General features: G+C 54.4%; 1 protein-coding gene and 1 long non-coding RNA gene across 2 annotated transcripts in view; both read left to right on the top strand.

Annotated features, from left to right (window-relative positions):
* Window positions 1-1,894: 1,894 nt before the first annotated feature.
* LOC150046815 (uncharacterized) lies at window positions 1,895-5,443 on the top strand. Its single transcript, XR_016539474.1, has 3 exons — window positions 1,895-2,062; window positions 4,569-4,696; window positions 5,365-5,443. It is a non-coding gene; the product is annotated as an uncharacterized LOC150046815 (long non-coding RNA).
* A 5,362-nt stretch (window positions 5,444-10,805) lies between these two features.
* Cmip (c-Maf inducing protein) overlaps window positions 10,806-27,582 on the top strand; it is a 146,289-nt gene continuing 129,512 nt past the window's right edge. The window contains exon 1 of the mRNA XM_090357223.1: window positions 10,806-11,135. Within this exon, the coding sequence (XP_090213349.1) occupies window positions 10,836-11,135 (300 nt within the window). The 5' untranslated portion in view covers window positions 10,806-10,835. The remainder of the gene's footprint in view (window positions 11,136-27,582) is intronic.

Below are 27,582 nucleotides of genomic sequence, written 5' to 3'. Positions count from 1 at the left end.
AAGTCCAGTTCTACTGAAAAACAAACCCACCTAAAGAAAGATCTACAGAGTGTAACTGTCTCCATCGCCTGGCTGTAGGCCGTAATATCCTCAGGCCTATCTCCATCTGAACTGCTACCCTTCTTGCCTGTCTTCCCAGCCGTTCATTTGCAGGAGACGCTGTCATCCCACTGAAGTTCCCTCACATTGCTTTATGGATCAAACAAGCATGAAAGGGGCTTAGAATACGGTAGGTGGGGGGCCGGGAGTCTGGCCTAGTGGTAAAGTGCTTGCCTAGCGCGCATGAAGACCCGGGTTCGATTCCTCGGTACCACATACATAGAAAAAAGCCAGAAATGGTACTGAGGCTCAAGTGGTAGAGCTCTAGCCTTGAGAAAGTCCAAGGACAGTGCTCAGGACCTACCAAAAAAGAAAAGAGAAGGAAAGAATACAGTAAGTGTCAGATTAACATTCATCATTGCTTATTTGTCTAGGTTAAGTTTCTTAATTTTCCAAGTGAAAAAGAGAATCGATTCTGGAGGGCGTTTATGAGCGTGGCTCACCCAGTCAGCCCTCAGAAAGGGCCAGCACTACTGGACAAAGAGAAGAGCCCAGAGAGGAGCCAGGGTAGAGCTTGGTCCCCCCCCCCCGCCCGGGTTCTATGGGGAGACCAGGAGGGAGGCCGTGAGGAGACGCAGGGGAAGGTGGCGGGAGCTGCTGTGTCCCGAGAGGTGGGAGCGCCAGCATGGCCACAGAGAGCGAGGGGAGAGGAGCTGTGTGCTGCTCACGCCTTTGAGCCTTCCTATTCAGGAGGCTGAGATCTGAGGATCGAGGTCTGAAACCAGCCCAGGCAGGAAAAGTGCCTGAGAATTTGATCTCCCAGTAGTCAGCAGAAAGCCACACATGGAGCTGTGGTTCAAGTGGTTAGAGCACCTGACTTGAGTAAAAAAGTACCGGGGCCCTGAGTTCAAGCCTCATACTGGTCACACGCACGCACGCACGCACGCACGCACGCACGGGAGGTGAGCCTCTGTCATCAGGAACTGGGCAACAGGCGGACAGGTGAGAAGCACATGGGTTGTTGGTACACACTCCACATGAAGCTGGAGAAAAAAGGCAGGAGATTGGGGGACGGACCTCCAACCTGGGTGCCAGGAGTTCTGAGCCTGGTTTCACCTCCTCCCACCTACCCAGTCTTAGGTGAGCTTCCTGCTTCCTTTCTTCCTCAGTTTCCCCACTTGGCAAACCAGAAGAGATCGACTTGTCTGCCAAAAAGCCTTTCTACCGAAGTGGAGCTTCTTCCTTACTGACTGATAGCTCTGAGGTGAATGAAGGGACTCGGCTGTGGGGATCTGGATGGTGGTGGAATCTGCCGTGGATGGAGGAAGGGGGTCACGGACGAGGAAGTGCAGAACGTCAGCTCTCCAGCCTAACTAAGACCCAGGACTCCCAAAGCACAGCTACCCCTCCTGGAAGAGGGAGCTGGAAAGCCTCCAGGAGCAATCGAATTAAATAGATATAGAAATAAGACGGATGGTTGGGCGCCAGTGGCTCATGCCGGTGACCCTAGCTACTCAGGAGGCTGAGATCTGAGGATCACAGTTCAAAGCCAGCCCCGGACATGAACGTCTGTGAGACTCTTATCTCTGATGACCCACCAGAAAACCGGAAGTGGTGCTGTGACTCAAGTGGTAGAACACTAGACTTGAGCTGAAGAGCTCAGGGACAACACCCAGGCCCAGAGTTCAAGCCCCATGACTGACAGAAGAAGAGAGGAGGAGGAGGAGGAGGAGGAGGAGGAGGAGGAGGAGGAGGAGGAGGAGGAGGAGGAGAAATAAACCAGATGCCTGAACCCCTGCCCCAAGCCCCAGCCACCTATCAAGCACACTGTTATTGTGCAGCCACACAGGCGGTGGGAGGCGCTGGCTTCAGTTGTGGGTCATTATCATCCACACTGAATGAAATTCACTAGTCCATTGTGAGCTGCGCAGGCTTGATGCCTTTAAAACTGCCCCACAAAACTGAAGCATGGAGGAGACAATGGGCGCCCTTCTGAGAAAAGGTTCCTGAGTGTGGATCGGAGGTGAGTCATGCCCTGCCCAGGGCACCTGGGTAGACTGTGGAGCTTCACCACTGTGTCCTGTGATTGTTCTGCCATGAGCTTGAGGACAGCAGGGCAGACTGTGTCCACGCATGTCCCAGATAAAACGGGTGAGGGAGTGGAATGTCAGGGCTGGAAGGAGGCGAGAGAGAGAGAGAGAGAGAGAGAGAGAGAGAGAGAGAGAGAGAGAGAGAGAGAGAGAGTCCTGGTAGGGACTCCGGCTCTGTTATGGCTTCACTTGTCCCCACCCACCAAAGACTTTGAAGTCCTGATGGCTCAGTGCCTGAGAACGTCGCCTTATTTGGATCTAGGGCTTCCACAGGTGCAGTAGGTTGAGGTGAGGTCACTCGAGTGGGCTGGGAGTTACTCCAGTGCTACTGTGTCCTTAGAAAAAGAAACTGGTGATTGGGCGTGGTGGCTCTTGACTGTAATCCCAGCCACATGGGAAGCGTAGGCAGGAAGGTTGAAGTGTGAGACGAGCCTGGGCAAGAAAAACCCAAGAGAGTGCATATACATATACATATATATATATAATATATATAATGTCACACATAATAATGATTTTCCTCATTTTCAAGAAATGGGCTAACAGGTGAATTGTTACAAAAAAATGTTTTGGAGACTAAAATAGGCAACCAGGCACCATGGTCGAGAGTAAAATCAGGTCATTGAACCTCTCTGCCTCAGTTTCATCATCTGTACAGTGAACAGAATCAAGTTTACCGGGGTGTTTGTTGAGTGCTCAGTTTATGAGTCAGCATGTGAAGAGCTTGCTGCAGTGGTTGAGAAAGGGGGTTGTGAGATGGAGGCAGGAGGAGTGTGAATCCCAGATCAGCCTGGGCAAAATTAGTGAGAAGCTGCTTAAAAAATAAATAAATAAGGCCAGGAGCTAGTGGCTCACACTTGTAATCCTACCTCTTCAGGAGGATGAGATCGGAGAATCAGAGTTCAAAGCCAGCCTGGGCAGGAAAGCCCCCTTGGGACTTTTATCTCTAATTAGCCACCAGAAAACCAAGAAGTGACACCGTGGCTCAATACCACTGAAACACTAGCCTTGAGTAAAAGAGCTCAGGGACAGTGCTTAGGCCCTGAATTTAAGCCGCATCTCTCTGTCTCTCTCTCTCTCATACACAGACACAGACACACACACACACACACACACACACACACACACACACACACACACACACACACACACACAAAAGTGGCTCAAGTGGTGGAGCCTGGCAAACCCTAGTCTGTAAATTCAAATCCTAAGACTGCCAAAACAGACAAACAGAGCATAGTTCGAGTTGCCGTAGAGCACCTGGTAGGGATGTGTGAGACCAAGGGTTCACATTTCAGCAGAATAACGTGGTGGGTACACGTAAAAGCTTCTGTTGTCTTAGCTGGTCCCCTTGACTGTCCCCAGCAGATAGGGGCCAGCACCACACAGCTCAGACGCCAGCTAAGGTGGCCATTTAGTCCAGGCTGGACCCACCAAGCCCTTCCTTGAACTGTGCCAAAGAGGCCTAGTTCCATTTGTCCTGGCCTCTGGAACGGCCACCTCATGCCATGCAAGAGCAACCCAAGACCAGCATAAAGTTCACTGGCGGGGAGGAGGCGCTTGGGTCTTCCGCTTCTGACCTCTTGGGATTTCTGGCTCCTTTTCCCCCACGGATTTGGGAAACACTCAGTATCTTATAGCCAGTGTCCATTCATGGATTGGTTTATTGTGGGGGGGCAGTAGTGGGTTTGGGTTCAGGGACAGACAGTGCTCTACCACCTGAGCCACACCTATCAGGACTTTTTAGTTTTGTTATTGGTTGAAATGGGGTCTTGAGTTTATGCCCAAATTGGGTTGAACTGTGATCCTCCTATTTATGTTTCCCTGGCAGCTAAGGTGACAGTTGTGCTCCAGTAAGCCCAACTTTTACTGGTGGAGCTCAGGTCTCAAACAACAAGCCTCTGGATTTCTCTTATGGGCTATGATAGCATAAGGGGGACTTAGGGCGTTGACTCACCTTCTTTCAATTCTGCACCTGTGAGGCTGTGCTCCCTGGAGCTACACGAACGTATTTACCCCCTTTCCTCAGTCCAGGCACAAAGAACAGGTTCCAGACTCATGAGGTGTTAAAGGAAGGGAAGCAGGGCTTGAGAAACCATGTTCCCTTCCCAGCTATTAAGCACTGACGTCTTGCTAGACCTTGCCCTGAGCCCTTGAACGCTCTGCCTCGTTTGCGAGCTCAGTTCCACCGAGAAGGGTGAGAGAGAGCTGGCCTCTGTAGTCAGTGCTCTCGACCTCTTTGCCATGCTCCTGCATCCTGCCATGGCGTTCCCATCCTCCCCTGCTGAGGGGCTTGGACAAACCTTGATGCAGAATAGGCTGATAGCATCTGTCTTGCCATACAGAGGCTGTCTGGAGTGGTCCGTGCAAAGGGGGTGGGCGTCAGTTTAGAAACGCAGCATGCACGCGACCCCCCTCAACCTTCCTTCCATTGCTTCTTAGCAACTGACTCAGCACGGACAGGCGGAGGTGGAGAGAAAGGAGGCCACACGGAACCCGGCCAATTCGAGCAGCTTCACCACAAAGGCTGAGGTGGAAGAGGCGAAATTGATTTGTGAAACGCAGAAAAGGTGTTTCTCTCTCTCTCTCTCTCTCCCTTCCCCACCCCCCACCGTGCCTGTGTGTGTGTGAGTGTGTGTTTGTGCATATGTGTTTGTGTGTGCTGGTCCTGGGCTTGAACTCGGGTCCTAGGCACTGTTCCTAATCTTTTCGTGTTCAAGATTAGCGCTCTAACACTTGAGCCACGGCTCCACTTTTGGCTTTTTGGTGCCTCATAAAGGTCTCAAGGACTTTTCTGCCAGGGCTGGTTTCAAACCACAGCCCTCAGATCTCAGTCTCCTAAGCAGCTAGGATTACAGGCATGAGCAACTATGCCTGGCTTACTTATTTAGTTTTTGGTGGTACTGGGTTTTGAACTCAGGACCTTATGCTTGCTAATCTACCACTTGAGCCATGTCTCCACATATCCAGCCCTCAGTTTACTTCTTTAAAGAGAATCCTAATGGGGGACTACCACAGTTAAAATTGGGGTATGTGTACATAAACCAATCAATTGGTTGTAAGCAATGCTAGTTTCAGAAGAATACTTGGTCCTCTGTAGTACTACACTGTTTTCAGCCAAAATGAAGATTGAACCTTGAACCCAGGACCTTGTACACCAAAGGCAAGTGTTTTGCACCACTGTGCTACATCCCTAGACCTTTTTGTTCATTTGTCCTTTTTTTTTTTTTTTTGACAGAGAGCTAGCCTTGACCTCAAGGTTTAGCCTGCCTCATCCTTCTGAGCTTGCATTACAGGCAAGCACCACCATACCTGGCATGTAATGATACTTTTATCAACCCCCGGCTTCATTACTTGGTGAAAGTGAGAAAGGATGGCACTTTGTGCTCTCTCCCTGTCCCTCTTTGTGCCCTGAAACCAGAGAAGATGAAGATTGACACAGTAGTGTTGTTCACTCACTGTCACTGTCACCTGGCACTAAAGAGGAAATCACGTTCTCGCCCCCTCCCCACTGTCTGAGACTGGAAAATGAAGCTGGCCCCACATCAGCCTTGAAGAAGGGATGAGGATGGGCCGAGGCTTCAGGAAGAAAACAGAATAAAAGGGCATATTTTCTCTTCTGCTCGGCCCTTTAAATGCCACCAGGATGGAGTGTCTGTTCCCTTACAGCGGTGTTTGATGTCTGCTCAGAATGCTTTTCTGTCTGATGTAATTTCACAGCAGACTTTTCAGATGGGACTACCAGAGAATTCCTGCAAGCCAGGCCATCCTGGAGCTGCTGTGACATCAGGGTCACTGGGGACTAAGCCATGTTGGTGCCGGTGTTTTATGCCTGGCCTTGTGCTGTGAAATAGATTCCAAATTCATGGGCTCCAGCAAGTGGCATGTGCCATCCTATGGATTCCGGTGTCTCCCCCCCTCCCCCATCACCTCCATCCCCCACTCCCCACAGCAGGAGAGTGAGCAGAACAGGCTGAGCCTCCAGTCTGTGACCCACACCATGCTGGGACAGGAGCAGCTTCTACCAGCTTGGGGCGGAGGGGGGGTGGCGGGGGGGGGGAGGGAAGAGGAAGAGAGGGAGGGAGGGAGGGAGGGAGGGAGGGAGGGAGGGAGGAAGGAAGGGAACATCTTCTAAGCCCAGGGTAGCTGAGGGAGGAGGATCTGCAATGGAGACCAGTCTGGGCTTTACAGTAAGTTCGTGTCTCAACAAAACCACAGTAAACCAGCCAAACAAGAACAAAATAACCCTTTTTTTCTTTCTCCCTCCCTTCTCTTTCTTCCTCCTCTTCCTCCCTTCTTTCCCTCCTTCCTTCCTTCCTTTCTTTCCTCTCTTTCCCTCTTTTTCTTTCCTTCTTCTCCTCTTCCTCTCTCTCTCTCTTTCTTCCTTCTTCTTCTTCTCCCTTCTTTTCCTCCTTGTGCCAGTCCTGGGGTTTGAACTCAGAGTGGCATACTCTCTCTTGGCTTTTTTACTCAAGGGTGGAGCTCTACCACTTGAGCCGTATTTTCACTTTTTGCTTGTTACTTTGAGATAGCCTCACAGGCTTTTCTTTGAGATAAGAGTCTCCTAGGCCTTTCTGCTGGGCTGGCTTTGAACTGTGACCTTCAGATCTCAGCTTCCTAAGAGGCAAGAATTATAGGCATAGGCCCCCAGTGTCCGGCTGGTGAGTCCACTTTACGGTAAAGCAATCAAGGCAAGGATTGGGTTTCTCCCTGGCACATGCTGGTCCAGGTCTGGTTTCCCTACCTGGCCAGGCTCTTCATGTCGGCAGTGCTTATGGTACCTGACAAAGTCCCTGACACTCACGAGTGAGTGCTAACACAGAGACACTGCACAGGGTGGAGTGGCGTGAATGCAGGACACAGGACAATGCAAACAGTAGTTAGAAAGAAAGCTGGCGCGTGCAATGCAGGAGATCCACCTGACTGGCTTCATCCAGGCTCCAGCGAGACAGGCGGAGAGTAGAGGGCGGACTCGCCCGTGGCGGCACGTGGTAGTTGATTATTAATCTTTCAGGAATTTTGCAAGCTGGCTGTCAAATAGCCGTTCAAAAGGATTAAGTTATATAAAGTGACAATGAAATGTTCTGTTTTTTGAAAGAAGGTAATAAATATCAACATCTCTTGAGTATTATTTTATATGAATATTGGCTAGTTTCTGGGTCTTGACATTATCTGTATCTTCTGCCAGGCTGACAAAGGGCCCAGCTGGGAAACATTTCAGGCTTCCCCCTTCCCCCTCCTCGGGGATGGAATTCAGGGTGGAGACCACGTGAGCCCCAGGCCTGGGTGCGTCTCTGCTCAGCTCCACTTTCAACCACACAGGTTCCTTGTGATCAGTCATGGCGGAAGAGGAAGACTGTCTGGCCGTCAATCACAGTCTACCTGCCCGCCTTTCCTGCCTTCCTTCTTTTCTTCCTCTCTCCCTTCCTCCTTCCCCTACTTCAGCAGGACTGACTTGTTGCATAGGATCCCACTGGATACAATCCATGGTGAGAACCCCAACAGTGTGTTGGGGTTCCTGCACCATTGCCTGGTGGGGTACAGCAGGGATGGGGTGGTGAGAGGCTGGCAGTGGCCACACTTGAGATGAGCCTAGTGGCAGGCGTGGCAGCTGAAGGGGCCCTTAGCTCTGCTGCTGGCTCTCCCACGTGGATGTGACCATCTCATCACATTCCTTCACAAGTGAAGGGTCTGTGGGTTTCGGGGTCTGCTTCCCCTTTGCCCTGTGAACCTCACACTACAGTTTAGAAAGGGAGACTGTCTGTTCTGCACTGTTCTTTGGAGGACCCAGATTTCTGAGGTGCTGAGAACAGTGTGGGTGCCTGGTCCGCTTAGGGCACCCCAATCTGCCTGTGTCTCTTGGGAGCTGCTGGGCTGGACTCACGGAACCCTATGGCAAGACCCAGGTTCTGAAGGAGGGCTGCTGTTGTCTCATCACTCCCACATCTGCTTTAAGTTCTTTTCCTATCTCCGTGATTTCAAACGAAAGCCAAGAAATACTATTCCCTAAAGATGACACGGGTCAAATTTGACACTGCCTTTCTGAGTGACTGCTCAGGAGCGCGCAGAGGTCACAGAATACTGGGAAAACCACTTGGCATTAGAGGCCAGGTTGGAGCTCAGATTCATAGTAATTCCTGGTTGGAAGAAAGAGGAACAAACACATAATGCCTCCAGCATAGTGCCTGACATTTGTGCCAGGACCTTGTGCTTCTCCCCTTTGAGTCACAACATCAATTTCTTTCCCTTTAGATAAGGTGTCTTGTCAACTTGGACTGAGCTGGCTTTGTGCCTCGATCTTGCTACCTCCAGCTCCTAAATAGGTGGGATTATAGGTACAAGACCTCACATGCATCCTGTCCCCTTCACCTTCCTGAAGATCTGTTGGCAGCAGGCACTCTCTTCCCCTAGCTGGGTTAGATCTCCCTGGTGGCCCTAAGCACAGAAGAGTATCTACGTGGTTTCATACAGAACTGGACTCTGAGCTCCATGCTTGGTGGCTAAGTCACAGGCTCTGAGGTTGCATCAAGGGAGGCCCAATCCTGACTGACTCAAGCGCTCTGTGCCCTCATCTACGAGTGTGGATGACACAGCAAGCGAGTCCCAGGTCACTGTGAGAAGAAAATGATGCATGCATGGGACATCCGTACCTTTAGGAAGTCTGAGCCACTGTGGCTATCACAGTAATTGTTACTAATACCCCGTGCCTGGTCTGCAGCCACTTCCCGGGAGCTCTGTGAGGACCGGGAGCTCTGTGAGGAAGTGGGTCTCAGGCTTGTCCCTTCTTGCTTCATGGTTTCCTCCAGCAAGTTGGGGACTTGAAGGAAAGCCAGCATGTTGTGAGATGTCAATGAATTTCCAATCTGTAACTTAACAGCACCTCCCCAGGGCGCAGAGGACAGCTCTGCTTGTACTCTGGGTGGACTGGCCAGGAGTCTGATTTAGTGATGCAGGCAAGTTGCAACCTGCCTGTCACCAGCGATCCCCAACCCTGGCTCTCCCATCCTGAAGAGGGGTGTAAATACTCTCCCACCTCAAGGAGGCTGTGGGCAGGATGAGGCAATTCAACCCCATAGAGCACCTCTGTGGGTGCTAAACAAGAAGGCAAACACAGCCAGACGCAGGTGGCTCATGCCTGTAATCCTAGCTACTCAAGATCCTGAAGATTGCAGTTTGCAGTATGGAAGCCAACCCTGCTAGGAAAGTCCATACCTTTATCTCCAATTAGCCATCACAAAGCTGGACGTAGAGGTGTGGCGAACACCAGCCTTGAGCAAAATGGCTCGATGCGAGTTCAGATCTCAGCATAGGTACAAAACAGACACAGGCATCTCCACTGGACCGGGAGGTGGATGCGTTTCTCTTCCCCTTCCTCCTCGTTTCCTGGCCAGCGCTCCACCACCACGTGTGGGTTACGCACCCAGCCCCCTTTCGTTCCCATTCTGGTTTTGAGATAGGATTTGTCTAACTTTGCTCAGGGTGGCCTCCAACGCAGGCCGTTCCCTCCTGTCCCTCCCCAGTAACTGGGCCCACGGGTGCGTCCTGAGAGTCCAACCCCAACGCCGGGGCTTTCCGGGCCCGGAGCGGAGCGCTGGCTGGGGAGAGGGGGCCCCGCTGGGCGGCTGCCCGCTGGTGATAACGCCAGGCGTGGCTTCTAAGCTGGGGTCCGAGACACCGCGCTCCGGTGCCTCCCCGGGCTGGGGCCGGAGCGGGGACGCCGAGGATCCTGGACGGGGTGGGTGGGGCGTCCGCGCGTAGGTGCCGGGCAAAGGGGGGCCCCGGGCCCCTGCCCGCCCGCGGGTCAGGGCACCCAAGACCAGGCGGCGGCCGGGCCGGGCGGGGCGGCCGGGCGGGGCTGCGCTCTTTCCTCCCGGCCCTCCCCCCCCCCCCCCGCCCGCCCTGCAGGATGGGCCGCCCGGCACCTGGCGCGCGGGAGACCTCAGGACAAAGGAGTCGGCGCCGCCCCGGCCTCCGGCCTCCCCGCGAGGCCAGGCTCCACGCGGCGGCCCAGGAGGGCGGGGGCCTCCCCGGTGGCACGGTCCCGGGTGACCAGCAGGCGGCCGGGGGACCCGAGCCGGGGGACCCGCGGGGCTTCGCCGGGCTCCGCGGGGGGCGCGGCCCGCCCGGCCGCCGCCCACATTCCGGGCGGGGTGCGGGGCCTGCCGGGGCTCGCCCGCCCCCCTCCGCCCCGCCGGGCCGCGCCCGCCTCCGTCCCCGCCCGGCCGCCCGCCCGCGGGAGGCCCGGCCGCCGCGGCCGCCGCCGTTGCCGCCATTGACGTCAGAGGGCGGGCACATGACCCCCGGGGGCCAATCGCGCGCCGCGCCCGCCTCCCGCCCGCGAGCGCCCCGCAGCCGGCGCGGCCCCCGCCCGCAGCGCACTCGCCGACGGACGCGGACACACGCACCGCACAGCGCGGCCGCGCGGGGCCGAGACACGCCCGCGCCCCCGCCGCCCCGGCCCAGCGCCCCCAGAGCCCCCGCCGCGCCGGCATGCGCCCCGCCAGCTAGGAGGAAGCGGCCAGGAAGCGCCCGCCGCCGCCGCCGCCCGCCGCCGCCGCCCCCGCGGCCCGCCCCGCCCCGCGGCGCCCCCAGCCCCACGCCCCCCCCACCGGCCCGGGGCGTGGGGGGGTGCGGGCCGCCCCCGGGCCCCGCCGCCGCCGCCGCGCCGCGCCCGCCAGGCCCGCCCCGACCGCGCGCCCCGGCGCGGCCATGGATCTGACCAGCAGCTCGGGCGGCGGCGGCGACCCCCGGCAGCTCGAGGAGACCAAGCCGCTGCTGGGCGGCGACGCGCCGGGCCCCGAGGGCACGAGGATGGGCGCCGTGCCCTGCCGCCGGGCCCTGCTCCTCTGCAACGGGATGAGGTACAAGCTGCTGCAGGAGGGCGACATCCAGGTCTGTGTCATCCGGCACCCGCGGACCTTCCTCAGCAAGATCCTCACCTCCAAGTTCCTGAGGCGCTGGGAGCCGCACCACCTAACGCTGGCCGACAACAGCCTGGCGTCCGCCACGGTGAGTGAGTGCGCGCGCGCCCGGGGCCCGGGCCCGCCCGCCCGCCGCGCCCCGGCCCCCCGGGGCCCCGGGACCCCCGGCCTGCCCGGCCCCCCGGCCTCGCCTCCGGCCCCCGGCCCGCGGCCCGCGCGCGCGCCTGCGGTGGGGGGCCCCTTGGATGAGGTGAACCTTCGGCCCCGGCGATCCCGATGGCTGAGACCCCGAGGCTGGGCCTCGAGGGTCGTGGGCTTTCCTTTCTGGGAGCCCGAGCAGCAGGGGAAAACAAAACACCATCCCCCACCCCCCACTCCGCCATGAACGCGCTGGAACCACCCCCAGCCCCAAAGCGCTGCCAGCAGCCGGCTTCCTTCTTGGCGTGACCCGTCCTCGATCGCCTGTGCTGCCTCGGCTCCCAGGCACCCGGGGGCTTCCCCGTCGGCCGTGTGGCGGCCGGGGTCCCGGGCCGCCCCCCCGCCGGCCCGGCCCCTGCATTGTCTGAGCGGGCGTGTGTGGCGTGTGTGCGCGTGTGCGCGTGTGCACGGGCGCGCGTGTACGTGCGGCTTCCCGCTGGGGTCCCGTTGTGTTTCTGTTCCCGTGTGTTCACGCCGGGACGCGCCGCCCATCTCTTTCTGCAATCGAATCTGCAAATGGTGGACTTCTTCCTGGAGAAGGACAGCTGCGGCGGGGTCGAGGGAGCGGTGGGGGTGGCGGGGAAGGCCTGAACAGGATGCTTTGTGTTTTGAAACGCGGGTGGTTTCCAACACCGGCCCCGGCGTCGCCGTGGGGGTCCTAGGCTTTGAGGAGAGGGGCCATCTTGCCTACAGTACACCCTCTCCAGTCTCGCTCCTGTTTACTAAGCCCAGTGGGAGGGGGCAGAACCCGACGCCTGCCCACACCTGTGCTGAGCAAGAAAGCCCGGCCAGGAAACACGGTGTCACTTTACATGCATGTCACGAACGTGTGGCGTGTGGGGACATCTCCCCAGCATCCATGTTCCTGGATGGTGTGTCACAGGTCATGACACATGCTCGGAGGAATGAGGAGGGGGGAAAAAGATTATGGTACTCTCATCGCTTCACCCCACTCCCAGAGCATCAGAGCACACAGGACTTTTATTCTGAATTTTGGGTTTGACGTTCCTGGAACATTTATTTATTTTCTTTGCCACGGACACAGTGGTGCAGTATCTGCAGAGTCTTGTCTCAGAGGCCACCGGCCACCATACACCTTCCAGGCTGGTGCATGGCATGTTCTTAAACCCAGTTCTTAGGTCTGGGATTGGAAAAATCTCCGTGAAAAAATAAAGAGAGGCTGCAGACTTCAGTGCTTCCCTGCCTAGGTTCTGGACCCCTGAAATCTTGCTTCACTAGTGAGCTTTCCTAGGCTTTCTCCTTCTTCCTGCTCCCCTCAACATGAAGGGAATGAGTTGTGGCGGAGGGGAAGGTTGAGCGTGACAGTGACCTGCCTTGGAAGGCAGCAGCCGTGGCACTAGCCACTGCTTGGTAGTGGGAGGGAGCCAGGAGCCTGAGCTCCCCCACTGGAGGAGGTGAAGCCCGCCCCTTACTCATCCTGGTTGTTGAAGGACTGCCCTGTGTGAGTAGGGACTGGGGTTGTCAAGCAGCCTGTGGCTCTGGTCCACCCTGGCAGGCCTTGTGGGTGACACCCTGCTAGGAGCACCTGTGAGTCCAGAGCCAGGGCCCGGCAGAGGGTAATTAGAGGAACAAGTTTGGTCCTGGCTCTGATGTTAGGAAACATGCAAAGGAGCTTGGAGGAAGTGTCCTGGGGCCGGCCGGATCCCTTCTCTCCACCTTTCTCCACTGTGGTAGGGGCCTTAAGTTTAGCCCTAGCTCCATGGGGGACCCGGGGGAGGGGGAGCTGTGAATATGGAGGTAGGGCTGCGGGGCCTGCAGGGCAGGAGTGGGGTCGGGACCACCACCAGGGATCTTGCTCCTTGTAAGATACCAGGTTAGTGTCCTGGCAAGCTAAGGATCTCCTGTGGGGTTCCCTGAGGCCTGGGCATTATGTAACCTGGCTGCATTTTATAGTGCGGCCCAGACACTTGGTTGAGTAATATGAAGCCCAGTTGAAAGAAGGGTACATTTGAATGCGGCTTGCTACCCCCCCCCCCCCAGACTCTTTGCAGTGCTCCAGCTCTGTGGGAGGCCCTGCCCCAGGCCTGAGCCTCCTGGAGCAGGTGTGTTTCTGGGAGGGTCATAACATTCCTCAGAATGGCCATCAGATCAGACCATATGGGGATTATCTGGTTAATTGTGTGCCTTCAGGACCCAGAGTGATTGATCTGAATTCCAACCAGTAAACAACCCAAACTGTCTGCCCAGTCTGTCTACATTGATCCAATTACCTGAATCATGAGCGATAAAGACCTGGCTCCTAGGAGGACCATGCTTCACCAAGCTGAGGTGAAGCCTTTTGGGGGGTCTCCATCAGTCGATACTGACGTGGGGTGAAGTTCTAGCTGGGCACACCTTGAGTCTGGGACTCTCGATTTCCTCTCTAGGAGTCTTAAAAAGGAGTCTGGTACCCTGGCAACCTGACACCCCTCTCCTGGCCTGGCTGTAAACTTTGCCCTCCGTGGGGTCAGGTTGGAGCTTGCCCTTCCCTGGTCTCCTGCACTGGTTACTGATTAAAATCCTCATGGTGTTCCTGACATGGCTCATGACCGTGGGCCAGGTTGAATGAACCTTGTGCCTGAAGACTTGGGATCTGGAAGGCTTGTAAACTTCCGGGCTACCTGGGAGGGGTGCTGAGACTCAAGGGAGCCCCCTGCCCCCAACCACACAGGACCTGGTGCTTGGGGAAGGGCCCACTGCCTGCTGCTACCCATGGTCTGGTTATGGTTGTTTGTTCCCCTTTTTGCATCCAGACTTCCCAGTCGCTGAGGCTGTGGTGCAGGCAGGAACCGACAGCCAGTGGTTCTGCATAAGCTGCTGTAATCAGCAAGGCCAGAATCCATTTTGCTGTTCTCATCCCTGGGCTGAATTTGATCACCTGCTAGACATGTTTGTCTGCTGGTGAAGGGCTTTGTCTGTAGCTTTTGTTTCCTCTGTACCAAAGAAGTATAAATAAGCTGCTTACCTGTGATTTCATCTTGATTTTTAAAAGCCACACACGGGGTTCAGGATGGTGGGTCTAATTTGAAAGGCCTTTGATTCATTTACCAAAGGTGGGGGCCATGTGGACTTGTATCTGATATTCTCAAGCTGCATTCACCCAGGCTCGTTTTTCCATTTTCACTGCTTGGCTTCCTGATTACAGTGGTTCCGGGCATGGGGATGGAATGAAGAGAAGCCCTTCGCCTCTGCTTGCTTTCATGTGGTCAGTTCTCAGAGGGCTGGGGGTCATCTGAGCGTAGACTTGGATTAGCCAGTGATTTCTGTGTCCTGCTGTGAGTCTGTCCAGGTGCTGGGGTCTCCATTTGAAAATGAAGATCCCCCTTCTCCAGAGTCATCCCTACCCCCAGGACCCATTTGTGTGTTCAAGGCCGTGTGTTCATGTTTTTAATTTGGGTTACATACACTGACATTTAGTTTCTGATGGCATTTAGTAAACATTTTTTTTTTTTTTTTGTCATTGGGAGAGTTTGGAGTGCATCAAATTTGTTTCCTAGACAACATATCCGATGGGGGTGGGGGAGGGGACACAGCCAGAGGAACAGACAGACACGGACCTTCTTTGCAGGGAATTTTCTACCCCAGGACAAGGCAGCATGGCCTGCCTCCACTAGGCTGTCCAGCTTGGTGCATTTGAGGTGAGATAGCCAGTCTGGCCATGGCACTGTTGTGCCAGTGCTGGCAGGGGTCTCAGCCTGCATGGCTGTGTCTCCCTGGGTAGCCCAGAGGTGGCCAGGTGCTGTCAGCCTGGGCCCTTTAGCCACAAGTGGCTTGTGCATGGCTCCTGGCCCTCGTTGGTGTCTCACATGGCAAGAAGGGATTTCTGGGGCACCATCTTGGGCCAAGCTCAGAGAGATCCTGGAGGCCAAATCATCCCGAAGCCTTGAGGCCCAGGGTTCCTCACCACGGGCGCCTTCCAGGCCTGTCTGGACTCTGCTCTTGCCCAGGCATCTGCTTGAGTTTGTTGGAATGGATATTTAAGATGGACCATTTGTGCTTTTGATGGAAACTTGGGTTGTGTGTCACTTGGTACCAGAGCTGGGTGCTGAGCTTACAGCTTCCTGGCCGGGGGCACCTTTAGATCCATGGTCTGCCCTCCCTTGATGAGACCTTCTGTTTTTCCATCTCTGCTGCAGGTCATCAGCGCTCATATATAGAATTGCTGATAGATGTTGGTAGTTCAGGCAAGCACCTACTAGGAACAACCAGCACCCAGTAGGGCTCTGACAGGTGACCAGTGTTCCAACCTTTTTGCTAATTCTTACATACTTGGTCTCTAGAGAGACATCACCACAGGTGCACAGTGCATTTGGAAAAGCCAGGGGTATTTAGCAGATGTGTCTGTGTATGCAGCCGTAAGATGTTGTAGGCAGTTTACAATGGATTCCTCAAGCCCAATGGTCTAGTTTCTTAGGCAAAAGAAAACAATGTTTCTTCATCCTCAATGGAAACACTAACACTCACAATGGGATCTGTCCTGGTGGTTTGGTAGGTAGCCCTGCATCCCTACCCCCTGAGGCGCTTGTTCACTGGGCACTGTCTGTGGAGATCACTCAGGATTGGTAGAGTCAGCTCCCGTGCTCCTTCTCACCGTCCCGTATGTTTCTGGTGTCGAGACATGCCATGATAAGTGAGTAGGTGGTCCCCTACGGGGGAGCATTTGTGTTAGTCCCATTTGTTTACTATTTCAAACAAGATACTCCATCTTCCAGTCATTTCTGTTTTGGCAGTTTGAATGTTTGCTTCTTTGAGAGGGGAGAGTCCTGCTTCAGTGTGGTTGAGAGTCCCCTGACAGGGGTCTGCACTGCTCCATCGAGAGCCTCATGTTCCAGCCCAGAACTTCTTCCCCCAGGCTGGAAGCCCCGTGCATAGCCCCGTGGTTGAGGAGGGTGTGGGTGAGGAAGTCTCTTCCCCACCCTGAGGTCCTGGGTGTGTTTCCTGTGCAGGCATGGAGTGGGCTGCATGCAGGCATTGCAGCTGAGCCTGAACCAAAGGGGCGAAGACTGTGTGTGTGTGTGTGTGTGTGTGTGTGAATGGGTGTGTGACACAGGCTTGACATCAGATCAGACAGGTGAGCTGGAATCCTCCGCTGCTGCCTCCCAGGTCGGGGCCTTGGGCAGGTTCCTTCACCTCCTGTTCTGTGGAGGGAGGTCTGGGGGGGTGGGGGAGGGGATGAGGAACGGGACTTCTAGTTGAAGTCTGGCGGTCACCACCTCTGCAGATAAATCCCACTGTTCCAGGCACTGGGAAGACAATAGACGACTGAGCAGGGAAATGTAGACTCTGGTGATAAGGATCTTAGAGCCAAGCCAATGGGCTTCAAGTAGAGCTGTGCTCTGTACACAGTGGTCAGAGACTTCAGTGTGTGTGTGTGGGGGGGCATTCCATGTAGAGGCAAGGGTAAGGCTAGTGCAAAGGTCCTGAGGCTGGAGTAGTTGTAAGAATAACCTTCCACAGTGGCATACATATAAAACAATGCTCTGTAATCAGTTTCCTTCCCTTCTGTTCTGTTCTCAAGCAATTCAGGAGGCCTCTGGAAGGTTCTAGGGTTCTAGATGGTAGGCATGCTAGCAGCTACTTGTTCTAGCAAGCTCCCATTCTAGTGCTTCTGTGTATGTGTGTGTGTGTGTGTGTGTTTCATTTTTAAAAAGCAGTCTCCCTCCCAATAAGTAGTGAGAAATAGCTTTGCAGAAGTACTTTAAGAGGCTCTTAAATTACATAGCCCAGCAAACCTTTTTTAAAGCCAACTTTATGTTTGTAGCTGGGTTCTAAAGAAGATGGTGGGATCTGGAGTCCTCTGATTTGCCCCTGACTTTGCCTGTGGGGAAGGGGTGATGAGCCACCCAAAGACGCTTTCTCATGATTCTTGTCTCTCAGGTGGCACACTGTTCCTGCTCACCCAGAGTGCTGGGATGGGGAGACTGGGTAAGCTGTTTGGAGGGAAGAAGCCAAGCTGGATCCACCAGTCCCTGGTGGGTGACCTGTAGGAATCTGGCAGGCAAGCAGGTGCTTCCGGGGTGGGGCTGGCTTTGTCCAGCTCCGGAGGGGACACCTGGAAAAGGAAGATGCTCCTGAGTTTCAGCTGGCTTTTGTGGGGGTCAGAGGCAGTATTGATTCCTCTGGAGTAGAAAGTAGTGGAGAGTAGAAGCGGGCACCTTCCCTCTTCCCTCTGGGCAGTAGAGTCCTGGCACAGGAGGGGTGACGCTAGCCAGGGAAGCCAGCTGCTGTGATGAACAGTCCACACCAGGACTTTGTGTACTCGCTGGCTTGTCACCCATATCAGTCCTGTGGGAGTCCCCCTTTCCAATAGATGGTTTGGGTCCACAAGCCCTTTGCACCTTGTGCCTTCCCCTGGGTCTTCCACCTGGGTCCTGGGTGATGCAGAGGGCTAGTCCCACCTGTGGTACGTGTGGTTTAGATGACTGTCCAGGCGGGAGGGAGGCCAGAGAGTCCAGTTTTACCCTAGACTCCTTGGCATACAGCCGTGAGCCTTGAGGCCGACAAGGCACAGACAGCGACAGGGAAAAGGAAAGGCCATGGTTCCCGTGGTTCCTAAGGAGACCAGTGTACCGTCTTCCCTGTGGGTGCTGTGGAGTTGCACCCGCAGCCCTGCGGAGTAGAGGCCTGAGAAGGCTCAGGGAGCAGTGAGAGGTCATCCAGGCCCAACACGACCCCTGCTGGAAGGTGAGGAGGGGTGTGAATTATGACCTGCGCCTGCTGGACCAGAACACGGAGGTAGGTACCACAGGACGCTTGGCTTAGCATTGGCCGATGGGTAGCAGATGCTTGTTGGTGAAGTTTTCAGCATAAGGGGAGCTGGTATCGGAATGCGAAGGCCAACAGCTTGTAAAGGATGGACACAAGGAGTAAGTTTGTGAGTCACTGCAGTGTGCAGACTTGAAGAGTGAGTGCTCCAGGAACGGGGCTCAGGGACTGAGTGCTGGGACCAGGGCCATGGTATGGGTCATGTGCCTCTTGCTGGGCGTTGTGCTAGGTGGTTACGTTGGAACCACAGTCCCACTAGATGCCCCTCCTGTTCACCTGCAGCCCCTATGGCTTCCTTCCCGCACCTGGCTCTTCCTCAAGGTGCCTGGCGGCCCCATTGGCTGGCAGCCAGGGCCAGGGGGACTGGAGGGCACCTGGCAGGTAGCAAGGCATTGTCATACTGTGTCTGCTGTGGTGGGGAAGTACACATAGCTGAGGGCAGTGAGGCAGGAGCACTTGCCTGGAAGGGCAATGACTGGGACATCCAGTGGGTCCCCAAGTTTTACCAGCCTGCCACACGGCTGCCTGCTTCCATGCAAAGATGAAGATGTGCAAGTTCAACAGGCACAGGCAGGAGCTGCAGGCTGGTAATAGCTCGCTCTATCGTTCCCTCCCTCCCTCCCTTCCTCCCTTCCTTCCTTGCTTCCTTGCTTCCTTGCTTCCTCCTTTTTGTGGGTCTCGGGGCTTGAACTCTGCCTGGACCTGGGAACTGTTCCTGAGTTCTTCAGCTCAAGGCTGCTCCCCTACCCTTTAGCCAAGCCCCACTTCACATTTTCTAGAGGTCAATTGGAGATAAGAATCTCAGGTCCTTTTGTGCCCAGGCTGGCTTTGAACCTGGATCCTCAGATCTCAGTCTCCTGGGTAGCTAGGATGACAGGCGTGAGCTATTGCGTCCAGCCACAGCTGTTTCTTCTAATCATGCCATAGCCTCTAGCCCCATGGTGCAATAGGAGAAACTGAGACCCTAACAGGGTAAGGTTACATAGAGGAAATGCAGAGTAGCGACTGGAAAGCCAGTGGAGACCTCGCTCTTCTCTAGATGCTGAGCTCAATTCACAAGACCATGGCAGTAAGGGCTACACTTACAGAGTACTGACTGTGCTCAGGTGATGGTCTGAGTCCTTCATGCAGATAAAAGCTAGTACTCGGGACTTACCGTGCGCAGGCACAAGTCTGAGTTCCCTGTGTAGATGACTGCCAGCGTCCTCACGTTACTGATGGTGCTCATGTGCTGAACCCCACCACTCAACATAATCAATACCCACAGCAGGTGCTGGTCTGAGTCCTCCCTGTGGATGAGTGCTGACCAGTCCCGAGTGAGCTGTTAGGGCCCAGGCAGGCAGGCAGGTAGGCAGGCATGCAGGCATGCAGTGCACTTTGCTTACAGTGGTGGAGCACCACTTGTCTGTAGGTGCCCTGGCAGTGTCTGCTGAGCAGGCTTCTCGGGGTCAGGACCAGGGTTTCAGAAAGGTGTGGGCAGGGGAACTGTCTTCCCTGAGTAGAGGGGCATCCCGGGTCTTCCTGCAGCCCTTCCTGGAGCTTCTCCAGGGGAAGCTTGGGTGGACTTTGCTCTGCCTCTTTCCACCCCAGGACAGATGCTCAGCCCTTGGGGTCTCTGTGGTAGGCTGGGGGGGCCCAAGCCAGCCCAGGTGTAAGGATGACCTGGCTTTTAAAGGGAGCCCCTACAGCTCAGTGCTCAGTGCCCCTCTGCTTGCTGCTCCATTCCTCTGAGCTGTGCCATGCCTCTCTGCCTCCTTTTCCTGTAGGGAACATCGGTGTCCTGCCATGGAGGCTTTTAATGGCCCCTCTGTGGGTGGCCTGGCCCCGTGGCATGAGGCCTTGTTCTTATGTCGTGTGGCATCTCTCCAGCTAGGCAGCTTCTGTCTTCACCTGCTCTTCACCTCCTGACTAGTAAAGCCAAAACAAAAATAACTGACAAGGATGGCAGTGATCTTACAAAAGAAACAGAAAAAGAGGGGAAAATTCTCCCCCCACCTCCTACCTGAGGTTTGCCAGGTTTCTGTGCAGGCGTGGAGTAGGGTCTTCTTGCAGGCAGTTGTGTGGGGCACAGGCTCAGGGCAGGACCTGTGTGCCTCGGGGTCTCTTGGGAAATCCCTTCTGAGGTCATGCAGCCCAGCTGGGGTCATCCAGTGGTTCGTGGTCCCTGATGATGGATGGCCAGTCCTCCCTGAGTCCTGCGGGACTTCCTGACTCAGGCCCCCCCAGTTGTACCAACCTCAGAGGGCCATACCACCTTTCGTGGAGGTCCACTCAAGAACTGTTCCCAGGGGCTTCCGTAGTCAGGAGCTGTCACTTCCCATAGTAGAGCTGGGACCCGTTGTCCTGCCTCTGTTACCTAAGGGATCCGGAATCCTGAGAGCCACCTCTTGCCTGAGCCAGGTGCCCTTGGTCAGAGCACTAGCAGGCACCCCAGCTTGATCCTTCCCCTGATCCCTCCCCGCCACTGTCCTTGCCTTTGCCCGGATGACTAAGGACTTCAGAGATCTGGGTGGTGGAAAAGGAGTATTGCATCATGCCAATATAAAAATGGGGAGCGAGGAATTAGCACCAGAAGGTTTCTGTGGAAGTGAAATGCCTCGAATCCTCTTGTGTTGAGGGGATGAAGGATTAAGGACAGCTAGTGGCTGAGGTGGTTGGCCTGGCGCTTCAGCATTTCCACCTTTACCTGCTCAACCCAAGGCCCACTCCAGGTGGCACAGTGGGTCCTCTGCTTTTTGGAGCTCAAGAAACCACAGTGAAAGAAGTTAGGAAGGGGCCGGGAGTTTGGCCTAGTGGTTGAGTGCTTGCCTAGCATGCACGAAGACCCGGGTTCGATTCCTCGGTACCACATACATAGAAAAAAGCCAGAAGTGGTGCTGAGGCTCAAGTGGTAGAACTCTAGCCTTGAGAAAGTCCAAGGACAGTGCTCAGGCCCTGAGCTTAAGCCCAGGACTGGTAAAAAAAAAAAAAAAAAAAAAAAAGAAGTTAGGAAAATGAAGGTCCTGGAGTTCTGTATGGGACCTGCCCCTAGACTCCACTAAGAGCTCAGGTGGTCTTTGGCCCGGGAGCTGTGCAGAGGAGTGGGCACCCATTCCCTCTCCCTCTCCCCCTACTGCCAACCTCCTCCATGCTGGCTTCCTGAGGGATGGTAAATTTGAGGTCTGGCTTGGGGTCTATAAATATCCAGGAGTCCTGAAGCCAGGCCTTTGAGTGCTTTCCTTGCTTGTCTGGGTTACCTGGCGAAGTTCCAGTTTTCTTGGAGACCCTTGCCTTGTATGGTGTCCTTAGGGTCAAGGAAGGCTCCTGTGGGGGTCTCGGAACGCTGGTCTCTGGACTCTGGAGGGAGTCCTCAACACAGGTCTTCTCTGTATTGGGAGCCTTAGATTTACTGTGCTTTCACCTTGTACTCAGCAGCAGTGCTGACAAATGAGATTTTCACTTGGAAAATATGATTTCCAAACAGAATTGAGAGTTAGTTTTATTTTCTAAGTGATATTGCCCCTGACACATGTGCCACCCAGGTGGCGGCCGGGTGTGAGCTCCCAACAGGAGATCCTACTTGTAGCCTTCCTCAGGTTTGCCTGTGCCTGCCTTATAGACCCCCATGCAGGGTCACCTTTCCTCCCTGGATCCCCATTTGGGCCCGTGAGCACCAGACCAGAGCACCTGCTTTTAACAGAGCCTAGAAGCCACTCCTCTCTTCAGGGGTGCCTCAGTCCATGGTCTTGTCTTGACCTCATAGTTGGGGCCTCCTTGTCCAGTCTGCTGCTGTGTAGGGGCTGCTTCCTCCTGCCCTGCTGAGACCACGTGTTTGCCAGAGCTGCTCACCATGCCTTGGGCTGGTGTCAGGGCCCCATACCAGTATTCCTGGGCAAGCAGTGCGCCTTTCCTTCCAGTTGGAGGAGGACTGGGGACCCGAGTCCCCACTGGGCACCTTCTCAGAGGAGGGGGTCTGGCTCCCTGGCCCCTCCTAGGGAAACCTCAGTCCCAAGTTCTTCCACTTTTGTCCAAACCCTCTTCTGCCATTGTTCAGGCCCCCAGCCTCTAGGTGGGCATGGCTCCCTGGAGGAAGATGTTGCTGGGAAGACCCTGAGGCACTTTTCCTTGGTTCCTCTCCTCAGAAACATTGAGATGGCTGGCACCTGCAAGTACAGCTGCTGGGCCCTCTCCTCCACCCAGGTTTATGTGTGGACTGGGCCTGCCCTGGGCTTTTGCACTGAGAGTCCTGTGTCTCAGGAGACCCTCCAATTCCTAGGCACATAAGGACAGTTGATCATAGGGATAGAGAAACATTTCCTGTGTTTTTGTTGAATGCTACCCTTGTCTTATTTCCCTTTATTACACTTGCCCGATCACACAGTTTTGTGTCTGGTTCACTCCCTGTTGGGGCTTGGCAGATGCAGGGAGCTTGGGGTAGGTAAGATTGCTTCAGGCCCCTTCCAGTGGGGGCTAAGTGTGGGGAAAAGATAGATCAGTTGCTTTGAGCTTTTCTGAGCATTTGTTTCTTCAAAGAAGTGCTTGATGAGATGATGATGGTGCTGGAGAGGCAGAGCAGTTTGCTGAGGCTCAGGTTGGGCAAAAGGTCTGGCTGGGGGGTTGGGAGCATGGCCTAGTGGTAGAGTGCTTGCCTAGCATGCACGAAGACCTGGGTTTGATTCCTCAGTACCACATAGATAGAAAAAAAAGCTGGAAATGGTGCTGTGGCTCAAGTGGTAGAGCTCTAGCCTTGAGAAAGCCCAAGAACAGTGCTCAGGCCCTGAATTCAAATCCCAGAACTGGGGAGGGGGGAAGCCCAAAAATGGTCTGGCTGGGGTTGAACCCAGCTCTTTGGAGGTTTGCATACTAACATGTTTTATAGACAGGGGTACACCAGACCAAATAAAGAAAATATGCTTTTGTAACAACTGTCCCAGGTCTGAGACTTGCTGGGCATGAAGGGAGTAGATTTGTATTCCCCCTTTCTTGCTTACAGCGTAGAGCACCTGAACTGCAAGGGTACCAGTTTTGTCTTGGCCAAATTTAGCTATGTTGTGTTGGAAAATGTTAGTCTGTTTTCTATTTCCCCCTTCCTCCTTTTTTTATTTGTACAATTAGAATCAGAATTGTTTGGAATGAGAAGAGAATCTGCAGGTCGTCTGATTCTGATGTGACAAATAATGACACACAGACTGCTTGCTAGTCCTTGCCTGGCCCATGGTAGACATTGCTAATCTATCTTGGCATGATCAAGTTTCTCAGCCCTGAGACACAGCCATTACAAATCACTATTAGTATACGTTGTGAAAGTTGTCTGCTTCATCTGGTATAGTCTAGCCAGTCTTCCCATGGACTCGCGACTCAAAGCCCAGAGTAATTCAGTGGGCCTCAAGGAGCCCTAGGGTGTGTGGGGCTTAATTCACAACCAGGTGCCTGGTGTTGAGATGACTTTTGGTTAACATCTAGTGCACACACACCCCTTGCCCCTTCTAGGCCCATCCTGGGGCCTGCACCACCTTCCAGCAGCAGGAAGCAGACCGGCATGCAGAAGTAAGCTCGGGAATGATGAAACATTTCCTTAAGAAAGAGATGGTCTTTTGTTCAGAGTTGATTGGCTGGGCCAGGGTTTATCTGTGCAACATTTTCTGCGCTTTCTGGGAGCTGTGTTTAGTCTCCTTGGTTATGATGAACTATTTCTTCAAACTCAGTCTGGAGTTTCAAGGTTGGTACTACTTGCCCCTAAGATGTTTATTTTAAGATTGAGAGGCAGTCTCAGTCTGATAAGGCAGAACACGTCATGGAAGATGTGCGTGGTGGTCCCGTGCAGGGCTGCTTTGCAGAAGTGGGCTCAGCCTCTCCCTTGCATGGTGACCTTACTTGGGTGACCTTGGGCCACTTCACCTCTCTGACCGAGAGATCAGAGGAACAGAATGAGTATAAGCCTCCAGGATCAAGGATGAAATAACATTAAGTTTGGAAAAAAAAATTCCAGAAGATACCCCAGCAGGCCATGGCAGAGTGCACATTTGAGTGCCTCGAATTTGCCCCACCAGTGTGGGTTGGTTGTGCTGTGAAGGTGTTCATCCCTCTTCCTGGCAGAGGCAGCTAATGCTGCTGAGACCGGCTGGAGGCGGGCCAAGCTTGGGCACCAGTCTAACATGAATGTGTCTTTCAGGTCCAAAGACTTCAGTGAGGCCTGTAGGGCCTGGGAAAGGAAGCCAGGGACCTTCCTGCTTGGCAACATGTAGAGAGGACCCCAGTAAACGAGCTCTCTTAGCCTCTCTGCCCTGGTCAGCGTTGATCTTGAGTCAGCTTTAAGGAGGGACTAGAGAGATTGGGACTGTGGCATGTAGGTGTGTGGCTTTGCTACTGACATTTATGTTTGCCTATTTTTAAGCCAATACAATTAGTAGAACTTCCCTTTTGTGGCCTTGTTACTCCAGCTATGCTTGGTAGGACAGTGCTTTTCTTCTTTATTCTCAAGTTCAGTTTTTTGGGTTTTGGTTTTTTTTGGCCAGTCCTGGGGCTTGAACTCAGGGCTTGAGCACTGTCTGTGGGCTTTCTCAATGCTAGTCCTCTATCACTTCTGGCCTTTTCTGTGTATGTGGTACTGAGGACTTGAACTCCAGGGCTTCATGTATACTGGTAAGCACTCTACCAATGGCTATGCTCCTGGCCTCAGATTCAGTTTTTTTAAAGTTCTTGTTTGGCTGGATTGTGGTCTGTGCTGCTGGCATAAAGCATCAGATCCTATTTGAAAAATAACCTGAAAGAAAAGGGGATGGGAATACTGGTGACAGTGGTGGCTCAAATCAAGTCCAACTCAGCAGGTGAGAACAGGCCCTCTGCTCAGGTCTAGTAAAAGCATGATGTGTCTGTGTCACACCCATTCTCCAGAGGATTTTGTAGGGGGATTTGAGCTGGCTCCGTGTTGGGTACCAATGGCCAATGGTATTCAATGGGTGAATAATGGAACCCCCCCTCTCATCTGGATGAGGTGAAGGCATCCTGTCTGGTCCTCTCCCAGCCTATGGGGGTAGAGAGGAGACAGGCCCCCCTGGCTGGGGTCTGGCTGGCCCAGGCCCTGCCTTACCTCCCATGCTGGATGTGGCTCCACATAAGAAGGAAGGAGATGGGCATGGATGGGACAAGGAAGGCCTTAGAGAGTGCTCCCTTATTTCTCCTCCCCCTTCAGTCCCAGCCAGGGTGTGGCCAGGGTTGTCTTACCCCTGAGTCACCTGGCGAGGGTGGTTTTCTCCACGTAGCCAGCTCTGGCATGAAGCTAGGGCCTTGTCCCCCTCACCTTAGTGCTGACATTGTCAGGGAAGAGTGCAGAGGGTGAGTTACTAGTGAGTCTTGCTTTCCTGCAGGTGGGGTGATAGACTTGGGGAAGGGCTGCCGACCAAGCACAGGGCCCGATTGTGGCTGGTGTTCCATAAATATAAATTAGTGGATAAGGAAATCATTTGATTAACAAATACATGGGATGAATAAATGACTTGGCTTTGGCCTTGGATTAGCTAGATAGTGCAGGGTCCTCTGTGGCCAGGGTTCTGAAGATGAGTTCTGTCATCTGGGACCAGCTAAGGCTGGAAAGTGGGGTTCACCCAGTGGGTCATACTTACGAGTTCGCTCATGCCATAGTCCCTGGCCCCGGGTTTCCTGCATGTCTGGCCTTGTGCCAGGGGCTGGTCCACAGGTGGGTGAAGCAGGGCTCCCTCGGGCACCCTCCATTCCAGAGGAGAAGTGACATTTCAGGTAGTAGTAATGAGTGGGATGAAGAAAGCACATCATTTGTCTTTTTCTTCTAATTCACTGTGTGTGTGCTGGTGCTGGGGCTGAACTCAGGACCCTTCCCTGTTGCTTAACTTTTATGCCAAGGCTAGCTCTCTACCACTTGAGCCACAGTTCCAATGACAGCTTTTTTTTTTGGCGTGGGGGCAGGTATTTTTAATTGGAGATAAGAGTCTCTTGGACTTTCTTCCCTGGGCTGGCTTCAAACTGTGGTCCTCAGATCTCAGCCTCCTAGGACTATAAATGTGATTCAGCCAGCCTTTTTCTACTGTTAAAAAAGGAAATGAGCCCAGTTGATGGCTTATCTTGGTGGAGGGGTGGTAGTGATACACAGCTTCTGGGTAGTGGCTATATAGTGACTGACAGCTGTATGGTTATGAAATCCCTCCTCCCCACCCCCAGACAGGCCCATCTGGTAGGTCAGTGGATCCAGGGCCACTGGAGATGGCCAGTTAGAATGGTACCCTTTCCCCGGGATATGTTGGCTGAACTGAGTTTGTTTGGCCACTCCTTTGTATCTGACTCTCATCCTCCCTGGGAATGTGGTACAAAAGGACCTGGTGTGAAAGGCACTGTTGTTCCAGTCTGGAAAGCTCAAGTGGAGTTCTGCAGTTAGTTCTACAGTAAGTGTGTGGACGGCCAGGACCTTTGCTTTTTCCCTGGGTCTCATTTTTGGGCTAATTCTTCTGGCTGGATGACTGGGATAAGCAGGACATACAACAAGATTGACCCTGCCAACCTGTCTTTGCATGTGGGTCAGTCCCCGCAGGGTGGGGGCAGGGCAGTGACCGGGGACTTGTTGGGCTCTAAGAGGTTCGTAAATTAAGGGCATGGTGGCCATAGGATGCCTGAGACTTTGGAGCTTGGACTTAGGCTGATACTGACCATGAGCCCTGGGCAAGCCTTCCTGCTGCTGAGCCTTCCAGGCTTGGGTCCCGTAGACATGATGGTATTGATACCTGGTGGTATGCAGGCTGGGTCAGGGAGGCCAGATGAAGAGGGTGTGCTCAGAGAGGTCCATCATCGAGCTGCCCCTCCTTTCTAGGGAGAAGGTCTTGGGGTTATCTTTCCAGCCTTCCTGTCTCTGCTCTGTCTCCAGTGGGGTCCTCTGGTCCAGGAGAACAAGACTGAGCCAGGTAGCACACTGTGGGGACTCCAGACCTGAGAAGACACAGTGCCACTGTCTCTCTTCGCCAGATAGAACTCTGAAGAGGGCTTGTGCTCTTACCCTCCTGCTCTGCCCTGCAAGCTGCGTAGTGTCCATACCCCAAATCCTAGCCCTGTACCCCATCGGTGTCTCTTCAGCTTTGGGAACCTCCATTTCCTTATGGGCCTTGTTAGGCCCTGGTGGGGTGGAGCCCTGCTTCCCTCTCCAGGCTCGTGGGCTGCAGTATCTGCCTCACACACTTGGGTTTACTAACTCAGCACTTTGGCCTCTGTGCCCACTGTGTGCACATATGGGACACCTGCTGGATGCAGGCACTGTGCTCAGGCCAGGCAGTGTACAGGGAGGAGGGAGCTGTGGACGTCCACTCCAGGCCCATGGGGCTCCAATACGAGCAGGGGTGACTCGTAGCAGGAGCACTGGGATGCACTGAGGTCCTGGAGGAGAGGAGGGAGGGGCTGCCCATCAAGGGGTGGTCCTGGACTAGGCTCGCTGGGTCATGGCTGGTCCAGGGTGTGAGGAGGACGATGCCCAGTGCTCTGGTGTATGAGCAGTGGACAGAGTGGACATGCACTGTTCTGCATCCTGAATCCAGGACCTAGATACCTACATAGAAGCCAGATCCCAGGAATGCATC

This window comes from Megascapheus bottae, chromosome 24 (genome assembly GCF_031878675.1).
Source record: "Megascapheus bottae isolate mThoBot1 chromosome 24, mThoBot2.hap1, whole genome shotgun sequence".
NCBI lineage: Eukaryota > Metazoa > Chordata > Mammalia > Rodentia > Geomyidae > Megascapheus > Megascapheus bottae.
Note: the sequence above shows the minus strand (reverse complement) of the source record. Positions and strands in the feature narration are given on the sequence as shown.